Consider the following 20,591-nt stretch of genomic DNA (forward strand, 5'->3'; position numbering starts at 1 on the left):
ATTCCAATTGGCTGATAGGATTCTATCAGCCAATCGGAATTAAGGTAGGAAAATTCTGATTGGCTGATGGAATCAACCAGATTGAGCTCGCATTCTATTGGCTGTTCCGATCAGCCAATAGAATGCAAGCTCAATCTGATTGGCTGATTGGATCAGCCAATCGGATTGAACTTGAATCTGATTGGCTGATTCCATCAGCCAATCAGAATTTTCCTACCTTAATTCCGATTGGCTGATAGAATCCTATCAGCCAATCGGAATTTGAGGGACGCCATCTTGGATGACGTCATTTAAAGGAACCTTCATTCGTCGGGAAGTCGTCGGCCAGGATGGATGTTCCGCATCAGCAGGATGAAGATGGATCTGGAAGAAAGAAGATTGAAGATGCCGCTTGATAGAAGACTTCAGCCAGATGATGGATCTCTTCAGCCCGATGATGGACCTCTTCAGCCCGATGATGGACTTCTTCAGCCCGATGATGGACCTCTTCAGCCCGATGATGGACTTCTTCAGCCCCCGCTTGGGCTTGGATGGAGACTTCGGAGGCTCCTCTGGACGGATCGGTGATACCCGGCATGGTGAAGATAAGGTAGGGAGATCTTCAGGGGCTTAGTGTTAGGTTTATTTAAGGGGGGTTTGGGTTAGATTAGGGGTATGTGGGTGGTGGGTTGTAATGTTGGGGGGGATATTGTATGTTTTTTTTTACAGGCAAAAGAGCAGAATTCTTTGGGGCATGCCCCGCAAAAGGCCATTTTAAGGGCTGGTAAGGTAAAATAGCTTTTTTATTTTTATTTTAGAATAGGGTAGGGCATTTTTTTATTTTGGGGGGCTTTGTTATTTTATTAGGGGGCTTAGAGTAGGTGCAATTAGCTTAAAATTGTTGTAATATTTTTCTAATGTTTGTAAATTATTTTTATATTTTTTGTAACTTAGTTCTTTTTATTTTTTGTACTTTAATTAGTTTATTTAATTGTATTTATTTGTAGGTATTTGTATGTAATTTATTTATTGATAGTGTAGTGTTAGGTTTAATTGTAGATAATTGTAGGTATTTTATTTAATTAATTTATTGATAGTGTAGTGTTAGGTTTAATTGTAACTTAGTTTAGGATTTATTTTACAGGTAATTTTGTAATTATTTTAACTAAGTAGCTATGAAATAGTTATTAACTATTTAATAGCTTTTGTACCTGGTTAAAATAAATACAAAGTTGCCTGTAAAATAAATATTAATCCTAAAATAGCTCAATATAATTATAATTTATATTGTAGCTATATTAGGGTTTATTTTACAGGTAAGTATTTAGCTTTAAATAGGAATAATTTATTTAATAAGAGTTAATTTATTTTGTTAGATAAAAATTATATTTAACTTAGGGGGGTGTTAGTGTTAGGGTTAGACTTAGCTTTAGGGGTTAATAAATTTAATAGAGTAGCAGTGAGGTCCGGTCTGCATATTAGGGGTTAATACTTTTAGTTAGGTGTCGGTGATGTTAGGGAGGGCAGATTAGGGGTTAATACTATTTATTATAGGGTTATTGAGGCGGGAGTGAGGCGGATTAGGGGTTAATAACTTTATTATAGTAGCGGTGAGGTCCGGTCGGCAGATTAGGGGTTAATAATTGTAGGTAGGTGGCGGCGACGTTGGGGGAGGCAGATTAGGGGTTAATAAATATAATATAGGGGTCGACGGTGTTAGGGGCAGCAGATTAGGGGTACATAGGGATAACGTAGGTTGCGGCGGTGTGGGGTCGGCAGATTAGGGGTTAAAAAAAAATATTAGAGTGGTGGCGATGTGGGGAGGCCTCGGTTTAGGGGTACATAGGTAGTTTATGGGTGTTAGTGTACTTTAGAGCACAGTAGTTAAGAGCTTTATGAACCGGCGTTAGCCCAGAAAGCTCTTAACTCCTGGCTTTTCTCTGCGGCTGGAGTCTTGTCGTTAGATTTCTAACGCTCACTTCAGCCAAGACTCTAAATACCGGCGTTAGAAAGATCCCATTGAAAAGATAGGATACGCAATTGGCGTAGGGGGATCTGACTGACTCTAAATACCAGCGGGCGGCCAAAACCAGCGTTAGGAGCCCCTAACGCTGGTTTTGACGGCTAACGCAGAACTCTAAATCTAGGGGTGAGTTATTCTATCAATTTTTTTCATTTAAGATATATCTGTGCTACCAATGTTATCTATTTAACAATTATCTATTTAATAATTTATTGTACAATATATTGACATAATAAATAATTTAATTATAAATATGTGTGACTGCGTATTCATCAGTTATTGCATATTTTTCAAATAGTTTATGAATTTAAAAAAAAACATTACTCATTCATTGTGATAATGGGTTTTAACGTTAGATTTTGCTATTTATTGTACATATGTCAAATTTTTGTTTTGTGCTTGTAAAAAGTAGTTTGGAAAAGCAATTCTGTAGAAAAACGAACAAAGCATAAAACTTCCAAAAGGTTTCACAACTGCACCTTTTTCTGTCTTTACTTTTGCATCTGAAAAGGCAAGAAAAACAAAACTAAAGAAAAATATGCTGTTTAAAAAGAATTTCAAAAGACTATAAATAAAATGCCATTCCTAAGAGGGCATTGTTGCATTTGAACTTGACATTTTCAAACATAATTTAAACTTTTTAAGCAACAAGAAGGTACAGTTATAACTGGAAAAATAGGGACAAATGCTCTCATTTTAAAAGTTAAAGCGATATAATGCTTTTTTTTTCTTTGTAGTATTTTAAAAAATAATTTTATATTTGTATTTTTTGTCTGTATGCTTGCAAGTCATGCCATTTCCACACCAGCAGATTTTTGAGGCTTGTCTTTATCCTTTATAAAAAAGCATGCACTTCCTATTAGTTTCAAAACACATTTAAAATGTGTTAGCATTTTGTCATGCAAAACATTTTGAAATAAAGCTCTTTCATAGGAATTATATTATATGAGTTTAAGATTTAATATAAGCTTTTAAGGGGCATTCAACTCAAACTTAATATAATACAGAATATTTCATTAATGAAAATAAAACAATGCTGAAAATACTTTTACCAAGAGGGGCTGAAGTGCATACTGCATATGTAAGAACAATTTCTAATCCTGCAATATATTACACACTGGTTTCTTATATATACACAAACACCCATAATAAGGAGTACAATGATGAAATATGGGACAGCTGAACTCATTTAAGGCTAGATTACAAGTGGAGCAGTATTTAGCACTCCCGCCCGAGTGCCAACGCTGGCAGTATTACATGTTCAAAGTAAATGAAGCACACAAACTTCAGGATTTTGGGCACCGCATTAACTTCAATGTAGCTGTTTTTTTTCTTTCTTTCTTTCTTTTTTTTAAAAACTAATACTTATCGCTCTCTCGCCCTAAACTGATCAAGTTTAAAATGAGTTATGCATTTGTTACATTCCAATGTTCTTCACATATTTAAAAAAAAATTATAATATATATATATATATATATATAAATAAATAACAAGCACTGTTTACTATGTGACGTTTTGGGGTGTTTACTCCTTCCGCAAAATTAGTTTTCACTTGCGTGGTTACGTTTACTTTCCACTTTTAATACAACATAAAAGTTAGCATGATCGCGATATTGTTACCGTGACTCTAGCTAATGATAGCGTGGCACTTGTAATCTAGCCCTTAATTTGTTTTTCACTCTGTATTTAGGAAACAAAATAAACATTTATTGGAATGGATTTTAGTGTACTCTGGTGAATGCTTGTTCTTTAAATGCGTATTTTGTTTTCAACTCTTTAAACAACCATGTTCATAAAAGAAAATTAATGCAGATAAAATTCTTTGTATAAATGTTCTGGGACACCTGAGCTGTGTATATGTATGTGTGTGTTTATGCATATGTATATGTTTGTGTGTGCATATGTAAGTTTGTGTGCTGTGTATGTATATGTATGTGTGTGTTTATGCATATGTATGTTTTTTGTGTGCATATGTAGGTTTGTGTGTTGTATGTGTATGTATGTGTGTGTATCTGTTAGTGTGTGTGTATGAGTGAGTGTGTGTGTTGTTCGTTTGCATGTGTATGTATTAGAGAATGTCTGTGTGTGTGTGTGTTCAGTGAGTAACTTTTTTCCATATTTTGCATAATGTAAGATAGGAAGATAGATGTACCCCCACATTGTAGTCACTTGACCAAAAACTGCAAAAGGCAAAACAATTTTTCACACACACTGCTCAGAGTAGTTGCGTGCACAGTACGGAGCGTGTGGGCATTGCTCATCCCTACACATAGTGGAAAAGTCTACATGGACAGTACATGGAGTTGACTGTTAGTAATTAGTCTGTTAATTAGCAATGGCTACACAAGTTGAATTTACTTATTTTTGATAATAATCTCCTAACTTGGGAGGTTTATTGATGTAAAACAAAAATGTCTGACAAGAGGTTGGTTTTGGACTATTATAAAAATAGGGATCACAAAAAAAAAATTCCATTGTAAAATGTGGTCCCAGGTGAAAAAAAGCTCAGATTTAGGGAACAAAGTGAACCCTAAATTACATTTACAGAACGCATACTTCCACTATTCCAGTTTTCTCTTTTTCAGAGATTCTTTGACATATGGAAAATAGAAATAGACCAAAAAAAATCATAAACACTGATATTGTGTGTATTAAGGCAAATTAAATATATTCTAATATTCTATAAAATAGAGGAAATTAAATATAATTAATGAGTAAAACTATACAATTCAATCTGAGGTTTCCGACCTTGTAAGGTGACTCTAGAGCATTAGGATGAGAGTTAACCATCTAATAAAGAGGATATCAGAATTATACTCTTTATCACACAGCTTTTGGGAATAATAAAATAAGTGAAATAGGTTATTGAAGAAAATTGGGCATAATTATGTGCTCATTCAAGCTTGCAAAAGATAAAGCTTCTAGCAGCAAATTTATGACTTAAATCTATCCACCTTAGAACAGAATTTCAGATATATTCTGCATTAAACACTGTTGAGCTTCAGTAAGTGATAGACACAAGTACTGGAGAAAGTCAGTGGATTTTGTTGCTAAAGGGACAATACACCTTGTAATTAGAAGACATTTCTGTTAATTTGATTCTCCATAAAAACAGAATTTATGTTTACCTGATAAATTTCTTTCTCCAACGGTGTGTCCGGTCCACGGCGTCATCCTTACTTGTGGGATATTCTCTTCCCCAACAGGAAATGGCAAAGAGCCCAGCAAAGCTGGTCACATGATCCCTCCTAGGCTCCGCCTACCCCAGTCATTCGACCGACGTTAAGGAGGAATATTTGCATAGGAGAAACCATATGGTACCGTGGTGACTGTAGTTAAAGAAAATAAAATATCAGACCTGATTAAAAAAACCAGGGCGGGCCGTGGACCGGACACACCGTTGGAGAAAGAAATTTATCAGGTAAACATAAATTCTGTTTTCTCCAACATAGGTGTGTCCGGTCCACGGCGTCATCCTTACTTGTGGGAACCAATACCAAAGCTTTAGGACACGGATGAAGGGAGGGAGCAAATCAGGTCACCTAAATGGAAGGCACCACGGCTTGCAAAACCTTTCTCCCAAAAATAGCCTCAGAAGAAGCAAAAGTATCAAACTTGTAAAATTTGGTAAAAGTGTGCAGTGAAGACCAAGTCGCTGCCCTACATATCTGATCAACAGAAGCCTCGTTCTTGAAGGCCCATGTGGAAGCCACAGCCCTAGTGGAATGAGCTGTGATTCTTTCGGGAGGCTGCCGTCCGGCAGTCTCGTAAGCCAATCTGATGATGCTTTTAATCCAAAGAGAGAGAGAGGTAGAAGTTGCTTTTTGACCTCTCCTTTTACCTGAATAAACAACAAACAAGGAAGATGTTTGTCTAAAATCCTTTGTAGCATCTAAATAGAATTTTAGAGCGCGAACAACATCCAAATTGTGCAACAAACGTTCCTTCTTTGAAACTGGTTTTGGACACAGAGAAGGTACGATAATCTCCTGGTTAATGTTTTTGTTAGAAACAACTTTTGGAAGAAAACCAGGTTTAGTACGTAAAACCACCTTATCTGCATGGAACACCAGATAAGGAGGAGAACACTGCAGAGCAGATAATTCTGAGACTCTTCTAGCAGAAGAAATCGCAACTAAAAACAAAACTTTCCAAGATAATAACTTAATATCAACGGAATGTAAGGGTTCAAACGGAACCCCCTGAAGAACTGAAAGAACTAAATTGAGACTCCAAGGAGGAGTCAAAGGTTTGTAAACAGGCTTGATTCTAACCAGAGCCTGAACAAAGGCTTGAACATCTGGCACAGCTGCCAGCTTTTTGTGAAGTAATACCGACAAGGCAGAAATCTGTCCCTTCAGGGAACTAGCAGATAATCCTTTGTCCAATCCTTCTTGAAGGAAGGATAGAATCCTAGGAATCTTAACCTTGTCCCAAGGGAATCCTTTAGATTCACACCAACAGATATATTTTTTCCAAATTTTGTGGTAAATCTTTCTAGTCACAGGCTTTCTGGCCTGAACAAGAGTATCGATAACAGAATCTGAGAATCCTCGCTTCGATAAAATCAAGCGTTCAATCTCCAAGCAGTCAGCTGGAGTGAAACCAGATTCGGATGTTCGAACGGACCCTGAACAAGAAGGTCTCGTCTCAAAGGTAGCTTCCAAGGTGGAGCCGATGACATATTCACCAGATCTGCATACCAAGTCCTGCGTGGCCACGCAGGAGCTATCAAGATCACCGACGCCCTCTCCTGCTTGATCCTGGCTATCAGCCTGGGGATGAGAGGAAATGGCGGGAACACATAAGCTAGTTTGAAGGTCCAAGGTGCTACTAGTGCATCCACTAGAGCCGCCTTGGGATCCCTGGATCTGGCCCCGTAGTAAGGAACTTTGAAGTTCTGACGAGAGGCCATCAGATCCATGTCTGGAATGCCCCACAGGTGAGTGACTTGGGCAAAGATTTCCGGATGGAGTTCCCACTCCCCCGGATGCAATGTCTGCCGACTCAGAAAATCCGCTTCCCAATTTTCCACTCCTGGGATGTGGATAGCAGACAGGTGGCAGGAGTGAGACTCCGCCCAAAGAATAATTTTGGTTACTTCTTCCATCGCTAGGGAACTTCTTGTTCCCCCCTGATGGTTGATGTATGCAACAGTCGTCATGTTGTCTGATTGAAACCGTATGAACCTGGTCCTCGCAAGCTGGGGCCAGGCCTGGAGAGCATTGAATATCGCTCTCAGTTCCAGAATATTTATCGGTAGAAGAGATTCTTCCCGAGACCAAAGACCCTGAGCTTTCAGGGATCCCCAGACCGCGCCCCAGCCTATCAGACTGGCGTCGGTCGTGACAATGACCCACTCTGGTCTGTGGAACATCATCCCTTGAGACAGATTGTCCAGGGACAGCCACCAACGGAGTGAGTCTCTGGTCCTCTGATTTACTTGTATCTTCGGAGACAAGTCTGTATAGTCCCCATTCCACTGACTGAGCATGCACAGTTGTAATGGTCTTAGATGAATGCGCGCAAAAGGAACTATGTCCATCGCCGCCACCATCAAACCGATCACTTCCATGCACTGAGCTATGGAAGGAAGAGGAACGGAATGAAGTATCCGACAAGAGTCCAGAAGCTTTGTTTTTCTGGCCTCTGTTAGAAAGATCCTCATTTCTAAGGAGTCTATAATTGTTCCCAAGAAGGGAACCCTTGTTGACGGGGATAGAGAACTCTTTTCCACGTTCACTTTCCAGCCGTGAGATCTGAGAAAGGCCAGTACAATGTCCGTGTGAGCCTTTGCTTGAGGAAGGGACGACGCTTGAATCAGAATGTCGTCCAGGTAAGGTACTACTGCAATGCCCCTTGGTCTTAGCACCGCTAGAAGGGACCCTAGTACCTTTGTGAAAATCCTTGGAGCAGTGGCTAATCCGAAAGGAAGCGCCACGAACTGGTAATGTTTGTCCAGGAATGCAAACCTTAGGAACCGATGATGTTCCTTGTGGATAGGAATATGTAGATACGCATCCTTTAAATCCACCGTGGTCATGAATTGACCTTCCTGGATGGAAGGAAGGATAGTTCGAATGGTTTCCATCTTGAACGATGGGACCTTGAGAAATTTGTTTAAGATCTTGAGATCTAGGATTGGTCTGAACGTTCCCTCTTTTTTGGGAACTATGAACAGATTGGAGTAGAACCCCATCCCTTGTTCTCTTAATGGAACAGGATGAATCACTCCCATTTTTAACAGGTCTTCTACACAATGTAAGAACGCCTGTCTTTTTATGTGGTCTGAAGACAACTGAGACCTGTGGAACCTCCCCCTTGGGGGAAGTCCCTTGAATTCCAGAAGATAACCCTGGGAGACTATTTCTAGCGCCCAAGGATCCAGAACATCTCTTGCCCAAGCCTGAGCGAAGAGAGAGAGTCTGCCCCCCACCAGATCCGGTCCCGGATCGGGGGCCAATATTTCATGCTGTCTTGGTAGCAGTGGCAGGTTTCTTGGCCTGCTTTCCCTTGTTCCAGCCTTGCATTGGTCTCCAAGCTGGCTTGGCCTGAGAAGTATTACCCTCTTGCTTAGAGGACGTAGCACCTTGGGCTGGTCCGTTTTTACGAAAGGGACGAAAATTAGGTCTATTTTTTGCCTTGAAAGGCCGATCCTGAGGAAGGGCGTGGCCCTTACCCCCAGTGATATCAGAGATAATCTCTTTCAAGTCAGGACCAAACAACGTTTTCCCCTTGAAAGGAATGTTTAGTAGCTTGTTCTTGGAAGACGCATCAGCCGACCAAGATTTCAACCAAAGCGCTCTGCGCGCCACAATAGCAAACCCAGAGTTCTTAGCCGCTAACTTAGCCAATTGCAAAGAGGCGTCTAGAGTGAAAGAATTAGCCAATTTGAGAGCATTGATTCTGTCCATAATCTCCTCATAAGGAGGAGAGTCACTATCGAGCACCTTAAGCAGTTCATCAAACCAGAAATATGCGGCAGTAGTGACAGGGACAATGCATGAAATGGGTTGTAGAAGGTAACCCTGCTGAACAAACATCTTTTTAAGCAAACCTTCTAATTTTTTATCCATAGGATCTTTGAAAGCACAACTATCCTCTATTGGAATAGTGGTGCGTTTGTTTAAAGTAGAAACCGCTCCCTCGACCTTGGGGACTGACTGCCATAAGTCCTTTCTGGGGTCGACCATAGGAAACAATTTTTTAAATATGGGGGGAGGGACGAAAGGAATACCGGGCCTTTCCCATTCTTTATTAACAATGTCCGCCACCCGCTTGGGTATAGGAAAAGCTTCTGGGAGCCCCGGCACCTCTAGGAACTTGTCCATTTTACATAGTTTCTCTGGGATGACTAAATTTTCACAATCATCCAGAGTGGATAATACCTCCTTAAGCAAAATGCGGAGATGTTCCAATTTAAATTTAAATGTAATCACATCAGATTCAGCCTGCTGAGAAATGTTCCCTAAATCAGTAATTTCTCCCTCAGACAAAACCTCCCTGGCCCCCTCAGATTGGGTTAGGGGCCCTTCAGAGATATTAATATCAGCGTCGTCATGCTCTTCAGTAACTAAAACAGAGCAGCCACGCTTACGCTGACAAGGGTTCATTTTGGCTAAAATGTTTTTGACAGAATTATCCATTACAGCCGTTAATTGTTGCATAGTAAGGAGTATTGGCGCGCTAGATGTACTAGGGGCCTCCTGAGTGGGCAAGACTCGTGTAGACGAAGGAGGGAATGATGCAGTACCATGCTTACTCCCCTCACTTGAGGAATCATCTTGGGCATCATTGTCATTATCACATAAATCACATTTATTTAAATGAATAGGAATTCTGGCTTCCCCACATTCAGAACACAGTCTATCTGGTAGTTCAGACATGTTAAACAGGCATAAACTTGATCAGAAAGTACAAAAAACGTTTTAAAATAAAACCGTTACTGTCACTTTAAATTTTAAACTGAACACACTTTATTACTGCAATTGCGAAAAAACATGAAGGAATTGTTCAAAATTCACCAAATTTTCACCACAGCGTCTTAAAGCCTTGAAAATATTGCACACCAATTTTGGAAGCTTTAACCCTTAAAATAACGGAACCGGAGCCGTTTTAAGCTTTAAACCCCTTTACAGTCCCTGGTATCTGCTTTGCTGAGACCCAACCAAACCCAAAGGGGAATACGATACCAAATGACGCCTTCAGAAGTCTTTTATAAGTATCAGAGCTCCTCTCACATGCGACTGCATGCCATGCCTCTCAAAAACAAGTGCGCAACACCGGCGCGAAAATGAGACTCTGCCTATGCTTGGGGAAAGCCCCTAAAGAATAAGGTGTCTAAAACAGTGCCTGCCGATATTATTATATCAAAATACCCAGATAAAATGATTCCTCAGGGCTAAATATGTGTTAATAATCAATCGATTTAGCCCAGAAAAAGTCTACAGTTTAAATAAGCCCTTGTGAAGCCCTTATTTACAATCGTAATAAACATGGCTTACCGGATCCCATAGGGAAAATGACAGCTTCCAGCATTACATCGTCTTGTTAGAATGTGTCATACCTCAAGCAGCAAGAGACTGCAAACTGTTCCCCCAACTGAAGTTAATTGCTCTCAACAGTCCTGTGTGGAACAGCCATGGATTTTAGTTACGGTTGCTAAAATCATTTTCCTCATACAAACAGAATTCTTCATCTCTTTTCTGTTTCTGAGTAAATAGTACGTACCAGCACTATTTGAAAATAACAAACTCTTGATTGAATAATGAAAAACTACAGTTAAACACTAAAAAACTCTAAGCCATCTCCGTGGAGATGTTGCCTGTACAACGGCAAAGAGAATGACTGGGGTAGGCGGAGCCTAGGAGGGATCATGTGACCAGCTTTGCTGGGCTCTTTGCCATTTCCTGTTGGGGAAGAGAATATCCCACAAGTAAGGATGACGCCGTGGACCGGACACACCTATGTTGGAGAAAGGTTTAGTTAAACACTTTTATTATTTATTTGTCCCTTCAATTCCTGAAATGTAAATCTGAAAATTGTAGGTTTTCCAGCCTCCACTCCTTAGAAGGCTGGAGTTTATTCTGTAAAATTTGGAACCCTCCTACATGGAGTTCAATTATACCTAATCCTATTTGCCCACATCAGAGGAGATAAGATAAACAAAAAGAGGCTTTTAAATATGTGAGTATCAAAAGAGGGACTTGCATTCACACCTCATTATCCATCTGCCAGGGTGTCAGGAAAAAATAGATGAATCAACGTTATAGAATCTGCATTCACTGGATTTGTTTAAACAGAATATTATTTAGTGAGGTTTCGGGGGGAAAATGCCCCATTGGTCTGAGGAAGGGGCATTTTTGCTCTGAAATGTCACTTAAATAAATAATACTCTGTTTACACAAGTCTAGTGAGTGCGGATTCTATAACACACATATATGTGTGTGTATATATATATATATATATATATATATATATATATATATATATATACATATACATACTGTATATAGCAAATAATGTAGCTTAGATAAAGTATTAGCTGAGGGATAGTAATTTCATTAGATAATAAGAAATCAAATGCCATTCCAAGTAGAAGCTATATGGTACATGTTACAATAGAAAAATTAAAAGTACAACATCAAGCATATTTAAATTCAATACCATACAGAGAAATATTTCTAATTATTATTGCTCTATAAATAAATGTGCTTTATAATAAAATAATACATTTTCTGAGTCGCTTGTTTTGGCCTTGACTGTATGGAATAATACTGCTCTGTTATTTTCTATGAATATGACACATCACGCCACATACCAAGAAAGTATGAGATAAAAATACATATGCAGTAAAGCCTTACCTCTCTATCTAATCCTGCTGCTAAGGTGATTATATCACCAGTTTCATTGTTGATTGTAAACATATTGGAAGATGGGCTGTTTGGAGTCTGTGAAACAATCTTGTATCTCAACATGCCATTTGGTTGTCTGTGATCATCCTCATCAAGAGCTGTGACAGTCATCACATAAGTTCCTAGGAACACCAGAAGTAATTTTAAATGGGAAGCACATAATTTAACAATGTTAGATGAGGTCAAGGGTGTAACCAGTCACAATATACAGTACATTGTATCTTATTATATACACAGATCCACAAATTTACATAATTGAACATGTTCAATGGCCAAAGGAAGATTAAAATTACAATTTATAAAGTGAATCACTCCAAAATTGTACATTACAATTTAAAGGGAAATAAAAGTTAATTTGAAATGAACACTCAGCAATCTATTTACAACTCTGTTAGAATAATGACAAAACTAATTCTTTAAAAAGCTATTGCAGGGTTTAGTGATACCTTTTGTAATGCATGTGGATTGCTGAGCATATACCAGTAGGAAATATACATGCTTATATTACTCTCGTAAGTTGCAGTAAAAACATATCAAATTCATTTTTTTATCCCTTTATCAAAAATTAAAATAAGAACACATCACAGAGACAGTAACGTTTTTAGGTTTTATTATTTGTGTGGTGCTACCACAGGTAGCTGGAAAGTTATTTATCAAGGATAGTGTATTAACCATTACATTCCTTCTCTCTTGCTTCTCTGATAGTCCTCTTGTTATGCTATTTTCCCTGCATGCACAGCCCCAACCATATTATCCTCCTGCTGCTCTGAGGATTCAGGTCTTTGGTGCCTCTGGTAACATGGACTGTAGGCATGTTGTATTGCTCAGCAACAATTGTTTAGAGACCTTTATACAGTTCAAAATACCATAGAATCACCATTGTACAGAAAATGTATTATAAATACTATTGCATATTCAGGTTTTATCAGGGGATGGACACATTCCTATCTAATTGTCCAGAAAAATTCTGGGAAAGTTTTGTAAAATTTTAGAGTTTGACTTCAGGTAATAAAACATCACCTATGTGTAATACAATGATCTAGATTCATGACTACTGCATATGCTGCCAAATGGCTCTTGTTTCTAAGGCAAGATCATGTTCTAAATTCACATAGGTTAACATAATTTATATTTTCTAACCTTTCTTTGTGGTACTTTCTGTCTTTAACAAACACTGCCAGTCAAAAGTTTAAGACTAACTCCATTTTTCGAATTTTATTAAAATTTAAGGAATTCAAGTTCATTGAATAACCTGAAATTCTACAAAGGTAAAATACCAAATCTGAAAAATAGTATATATTTCAGCATTATAAGGCTTTTTTTCAGGGAACAAGTAATGGGTTAACAACTTTGCATCAATGGAAATAAATTAGGCCTTGAAAGTTGACGATAACAATTCTTACAAGTGTCCAAACTTTGGTAATAACTCCATTTGTGAAGGGTTTAAACAGACTGTGTTACTATACACGCATAAGCATTATTTGGACAGTATTGTACTACATGAAGTAGTATATTGTTATCTTATTTGCGAGAAAAAAGGCAATTTACAAAAGATGAAAGACAAACCTTATAACCATTAAAATTGCAGGTCTTTCCTTTATTAACACTGCAATGAAGCCAAGGTGTCAATAAAATGGCTCTAAGGGCCCCATGTATTAAAAGGCAGGTGGACAGCTTCTCAACTTGCAAAGCTGTCCACCGGCCTTTGCTGCATACGGGCAGCGGATCTGTTGATCTGCTGGCCCGTTTGTATCATTACACACTCCAACCAATCACGCAAGTGAAGGGACTGTCAATCACCGAGAGAAAGCAAGCTCTCTGTGATTTCTCTCTGCCACCTCAGAGGTGGTGGAGAGTGTAAGAAGCAGCGGTCTAATGACCGCTGCTTCTTACATTGCAGGAAGCAGTCTCGCATATGCAAACCTGGCACGCAAGGGCTCCGGAGCAGCTCTCACTGCTTCATACATGGAGTCCTTAGACACTAGAGAACTCTGGCACTAAAATGTCTGTCAGACCCAAAGCCACAACAGAATCAACTTGCGTGATAGGTAGCTTCAAGCACAGCTTAACAGTGGTTAAAGTAAGAAAGCCTCACATTCAACAATGAGGAGAAGACTTGGATCTGCAGGTCAAGTGCATGATATCCCTGTGAATGGTGTTACATATTTATTTCTGAAGTGTAAACGTCAATTCTTAGAATATCCTTATGCACATTCCAGGAATTCTTAAAGTCCCTTACTGTATTTGTCCCTACTACTTCTGTTGGAAATCTAGTCCACCAATAAGGGGTAGATTTAGCAAAGGCTAGGCGAACTCTGTATGTGCTTCATCTGTAACTGCGCCCCAGCTCGCCTCCAGAGAAGCGCACATGCGCGCCTGAATTTATAAAAAAAATAGATGTAATTTTGTGCGTTTTAGTAAAAGGCAAGCTGGGGCACAATAATGATAAACCTCGCCTGTCGGAAAAAAACATTTACTCCATATTTATCACAGTACATCCCTATAAATATTTATGCCGCCATGTCTTGATTATAAAAAAAAGCGTTTTTTAGGTATCTATTTTGCGCATATTAATATAATATAATGTTTCTGTGCTGTTTTTGCAATATGTTGGTAATTGAAGATCGCAAAAATCTATAAATCAATATATCGATATATATATATATATATATATATATATATAAAACTCTTGGTACCCGCATGCGCCTGTGGAAGCACACATTTCTGGCAAAAACAGTCTCTTCTTGGTGCAGAGCCTTTGAAAAATGAGTTAAAAGAAGAAAGTACTGCATCACAAGATGTAAAAGCATGTATAATAATGGTGTTCACCTCAGTCTGTATGGCAAAATATAAAACACATAATTTAAGGTGAAATTTCAGTTCACTATTGGCGCAAAGCAATGATAAATAAGAAACTGGGTGTATTTGTAGGTCGGGCTGTGAAATTACGCCTATTACTAATGTATATTGGTGCACTCGGGAGCGCGCCCGTGCGCCTAGGCGAATGCAAGAGGAGTACGAAGAAGTTTCTTTCAGATTAGCAATTTAATTATAGGCGCAGATTGCTTTCATAAATATGGCGATTGGTGCATAAGCGTTATTTTGCCCGCAATTACAGACAAATTGCTTTGATAAATCTACTTCTAAGCCTTTTATTAAAAAAAGTAAAAGTGCTTTTACAAAAAATATAGTTGTAAAATCACAGTTAGACATGTTCATTTTATTAGCTCAAACAGTGAAGAGAATATGTACAGAACATTGTATGGACCAATATGCAAAAACATCAACATTATTTATAGTAAAAGTGGCATAGTGTGGGAATTGGGCATAAGACAGTATAAAGCATAAGTAACAAATTTATGAAAATTATACTGTAACATGAAATATTTATTATTACACATGTGCACTGACATAAAAATTATGTGACAAATTTTTCATGACAACAAAAAATCATTTTATTTTGTCCATGATACATTCATGGGGTTGTTCCATATTTGTTTGTTAAAGTGACAGTCTAGTCAAAATTAAACTTTAATGATTCATAGGGCATGTCATTTTAAACAACTTTCCAATTTACTTTTATCATGAAATGTGCTTTGTTCTCTTGATATTGTTAGTTGAAAGCTAAATCTAGGTAGAATCATAAGTTAATTTCTAAGCCCTTGAAGGCCACCTCTTATCTGAATACATTTGACAGTTTTTCACAGCTAGTTTGCATTAGTTCATGTGCCATATAGATAACATTGTGCTCACGCCCATGGAGTTACTTATGAGAGGGCACTGATTGGCTAAAATGCAACTCTGTCAAAAGAACTGAAATAAGGGGCAGTCTAAAGAGGCTTAGATACAAGGTAATCACAGAGAAAAAAAGTATATGAATATAACGTGTTGGTTATGCAAAGTTTGGAATGGGTAATAAAGGGATTATCTATCTTTTTTAAACAATAACAATTCTGGAGTAGACTGTCCCTTTAACAAAAAATTAATTTGTCCATTTTTTCCTAGAGAGAGAATTTCTTCAGACAGCAGAGGAACACCTGGGCAACTGTTCAAACTTAAGTAGTAGCTAGTGTTGCAGCTACAAACCGACAGTAGCATAAAAATATTAGTTTATGGTCTAATCTTGCAATGAATCTAAAACATTTGTTGCTTTTTTATAGTTGTTCAAACCTGAATGCACATCTGTTTATTTTAATGAAATATTTTAAAGAATATCTTAGACTTATTCATTTAACACTGAAAAGATGACATAAAGGGACAGTCTAGTCAAAATTAAAGGGACAGTCTACCTTGATAATAAAGTTATATATTTTGTTTGTTTGCCCCATATTAACTTGTCTTACTTGGTTGTCACCATACTGCACACAACGGTTTCTGTGATATTTCCAAGAGATTCATGCCATTTGGTAGATGAAAATGGCCCCTAAACTCCACCTACCATCGTCTTCTTCGTTCCCAGCACATTATTTTTATTTTTTTTATTTTCGTGCCTGTGAATGTGAGTAACGTCACCGCGTTGTGCGTCGAGTTACTGCGCATGTTCAAAGTCTACCGGAAGAGCCTAGGATCACTTTTAGTATAGAACCAGTTCTTCTATAAGCCAGCTCTATTTGATTTTCTCTCAAGCGTTTCTTTTCGCGGTCGAATTGTTTGAAGTAAACGGCTCACTTTTTTGTCTCCTTGAGCATCCTGCGACTGGATCGGTAAGTTTATATAAATATTACTCTAATGTCGACATTTAAACCTGCCCTGTAGGCAGTTTACATATTTCTTATTTTCTTCATCTGTCTTGTCCCTACAAGTCCTTTCATTCATTTTTTCCTCTCCATAACCATGTGTTGCTCCAAATCTGTTTACTTTTTATTTTATTTATTTTGTGTGTGGGGGCTGTACTTTTTCCAATACAATTCACGACTGACTGCTGAAAAATACAAAGCCCACTGCAATATCAGTAACCCCATTCCATTATATGCAGACTATTTATTAATAATGAGTTGGAGAACTTATGGTTAGGGTACAGATAGTAAATAACTGGAGAAGCCAACACAGCAACATAGATGTTTTTTTTAAATGATCAAGGATTGTACTACCCCTCTCTATTCATAGTTACCATGACCACTTTAAGAACCCATTTGTGAAATTAGAAATTAATAATTAAAGTAATTGCATATTTCTTATCATTACCTAGGACAATGAAATGTCCTTGTGTCTTTTGTTTATGTTTGAAAATAATACATAAAGAACAACACTTATGAGCTTACTTAGAGGGATGGGTTTACCTTGCAGCTATTGCTAACCCCCAGGGATTTCAAACACTCCCTTTAACCAGCCCCATGTCCCTGTCTTTCTGTGTCCCTGTCCTCCTGTGTCCCTGTCTCCCGGTCTCCCCCTGTCTCCCCCTGTCTCCCCCTGTGTCCCTGTCTCCCCCTGTGTCCCTGTATCCCCCTGTGACCCACTGTATCCCCCTGTCTCTCTGTCTCTCCCTGTGTCCCTGCCTCCCTGTCTCCCCCTGTCTCCCTGTCTCCCTGTCTCCCCTGTCTCCCTGTCTCCCCCTGTGTCCCTGTCTCCCTCTGTGTCCCTGTATCCCACTGTCTCCCCTGTCTCTCTGTCTCCCCCTGTCCCCTTGTGTCCCTATCCTCCTGTGTCCCTGTTTTCCTGTCCCTCTATCCCTATAATAACACAAAATATGCAATACTTGTAATTTTTTATCTTGATAAAGCCTATTGGCGAAACGCGTAGACGTTTTCTACACCTGAAAGAACTGGACATCAACTATACTTATCCCGCTTTGAAAGGAGCAGAGGGAAAGAAAGTTCAAAACAAAAGGCCGTTTGTAATCCAAGTCCGAGTTCTCATATACACGCTGGAAGCGTGCACCGCAAATACCTGTCTCAAGAGGCTGCCCGGGAAAAACAGAATCCAAACCACAGGGGCAAAAGTTACTTCAAGCCGACAGAGGGAAAGAAACCCATACACGCAGGAGCGTGGTCTAGGTTTCGGTATCGGCGATACTTGCTTTACACAAGGAGGAGAGGCAGAAACATACACCGGTAAGAAACACCTTGATTCCATCAGACACAGAAGTGTCAGAAGACCCGGTAAGCTCATCCATAAATATACACCGAACTATCATAAATACAGTTAACTCTACAAGTTATAAATAACATCAAGAGACATTGCTATAACAAGTTAATTACTTTATTACAACTTATTGGATTGAGAAGACAGACATTGTTACTTTTTGATCAAAATAGCAACACTAAGAAAAAAAAACACAAAGACTGCGGTAACAAATTATTAAGGTGGAATAGGATAAATTAACGTTTGAATAAGGTGGAATTACTTAGAAAGGTTACTAGAGCGCTCATTTTATAAATTGTTTTAATACATATTGCATATTTTAAATTTTGGGAGACGTCCCATGGTAAATACCTTTTTCATCATTATTTTTATCAATGTCTTTATGTTTTAAATAAATGCACTTTTGTTGAAATTGTTTAATAGTCTCCAGAATATCTTATTTAGGTTACAGCGCTCCTAAACTCTATATTGTTTTATCATTTGTATATTTTTAACGGTAATCATAGGGAAGATTTCCTGTGAGGGAGCTTTAAGATAGAACTCCAGGCGCTGTTCCTTATATATTTATCCATAGCTATAAAGCCCCAGAACTGCTTGCCAGTCATAATTGTATTCACACAAATCTATAGCTTATAATTACAACAAGTTTCCAATCTAATATCAAAGCATTAAGCAGAATTTTTTTAATAGCAAGTTTATTGCAAATTTGCTTAGAAAAATATTTGGAGGCTATGTAGCTCCAGATTATTTTGAAAGAGAATATCCCTTTAATGTGACTTTTCCAAAGTCTCACAATTTTGTGAATACAAACCAATGCCACTGTAGCATTGGCATAAACACCTCAACAAGATGACATATTTTTACATGCTTGAAGAAAAAAAGACAGACAGATAGATAGATTTCGTAATAGTGTTACATATCATGTTTCTTTTAGAAAGAATGTTCTCTTTAACACACCATACTATTTTAGGAATAACACATTAATGTTCACATTAACTGACACACTTTCAGAAAATAGACTTTTGGAACAAATCAACAGTTTGTTAATAGGGACATAATCTAGTTATGTAGCTAGGAGAAAAACAGGATTGCTTACCTGGCTTTGATCCTTCAGGAATGGTTCCATTCCAAACTTGACGCAAGAATTCAGGCCGGTTATCATTCATATCTATAACATTGATCACTATGTCTATCGGATTTTCCACCTGGTTTCCATTTACATCTACTGCATGTGCCCTCAGCTGCAAAAGCAATTTTCAGATGTCAGTTTTCAGTAGAAATATGAGGTACAAGATTGGTTTGTACTAGTGTGTATAAATTGCTTGAACAAAAATGATACACTGATTTAACCCATCCCTGAGTATGTTAGAAATACAAATGAACTTACAGCAGCACAGCAATCTTTGAGGAACACTTGCAGAATAACTAATAATGTGCATACTTAAATGTAATATAAAAAATAAGCACAAAATACAAATGAGTGCACACATCACATTTAAAATCTAATATGAAGTCAATTTAATAAAATTTAAATCGACAATACAAAATCCATATAGAACTCATATTCCCATAATAGGCTTACAGCTATATACGTAGCTATAGTAAGTTCAATATTTCATAACCCCCCCCCCCCCATAGTTTTAACTTAAAAAAATACCTGCCCCTGGCGCTGACTTTGCAGTACAAAAGCTACATAGACGTATGCACCATACACGAATAACACAGTGGGACCAATTTTTGAAAGTGCGAGCGGACATGATACGATGTATCATGTCTGACGCACAACGATAAATGGCAACAGCGTACATTGTCAGCATTTATCATTGCACACTGCAGATTTGGCCGTTAGCTGAGGGTGTCTATCTGCCCGATCGTAAAGGAGCGGATGGATTGATGTCCGCAGCCTCAGAGCAGGCGGACAAGTTATGGAGCAGCGGTCTTTAGACAGCTGCTTCATAACTGCTGTTGCGGAAACAGGGGCATCAAGCTCCATACGGAGCTTGATAATTTGGCCCCAGTGTGTGAGTGTGAGTGTGTGTGTGTATATGTGCGTGTGTCTCTGTGTGTGTGTGCATGTGTATGTATATATGTGTGTGTGTTTATGTATGTGTGTGTGTATATATATATATATATATATATATATATATATATATGTGTGTGAGTGTGTCTCTGTGTGTGTGTGTGTGTATGTGTGTGTGTGTGTCTCTGTGTGTGTATGTGTGTGTGTGTGTATGTGTGTGTGTGTGCATGTGTATATATATATATATATATATATATATATGTGTGCGTGTGTCTCTGTGTGTGTGTATGTGTGTTTCTATGTGTGTGTGTGTATGACCATGTGTCTGTGTTTCTGAGTGTGTGTATGTGTGTGTGTATATGTGCGTGTGTGTGTTTATGTATGTGTGTGTGTGAGTGTGTTTGTGAATGTGTGTGGATATGAGCATGTATCTCTGTGTGTGTGTGGGGGGGGGGTTTCTGAGTGTGTGCATGTGCGTGTGTGTGTTTATGTATGTGTGTGTGTGTGAATGTGTGTGTGTGTGTGTGTATATGAGCATGTGTCTTTGTGTGTGTGTGGGGGTGGTGTTTCTGAG

At 38.3% G+C, this 20,591-nt stretch overlaps 1 protein-coding gene across 1 annotated transcript in view; it reads right to left on the reverse strand.

Annotated features, from left to right (window-relative positions):
• The window catches only part of CDH2 (cadherin 2), a 321,339-nt gene that overhangs the window by 55,187 nt on the left and 245,561 nt on the right, over window positions 1–20,591 (reverse strand). The window contains exons 6-7 of the mRNA XM_053714996.1: window positions 19,094–19,238; window positions 11,866–12,038 (exon numbers count right to left, since the gene is read on the reverse strand). Coding sequence (XP_053570971.1) covers window positions 11,866–12,038; window positions 19,094–19,238 — 318 coding nt within the window. The remainder of the gene's footprint in view (window positions 1–11,865; window positions 12,039–19,093; window positions 19,239–20,591) is intronic.

Source organism: Bombina bombina, chromosome 5 (genome assembly GCF_027579735.1).
Source record: "Bombina bombina isolate aBomBom1 chromosome 5, aBomBom1.pri, whole genome shotgun sequence".
Lineage (NCBI taxonomy): Eukaryota > Metazoa > Chordata > Amphibia > Anura > Bombinatoridae > Bombina > Bombina bombina.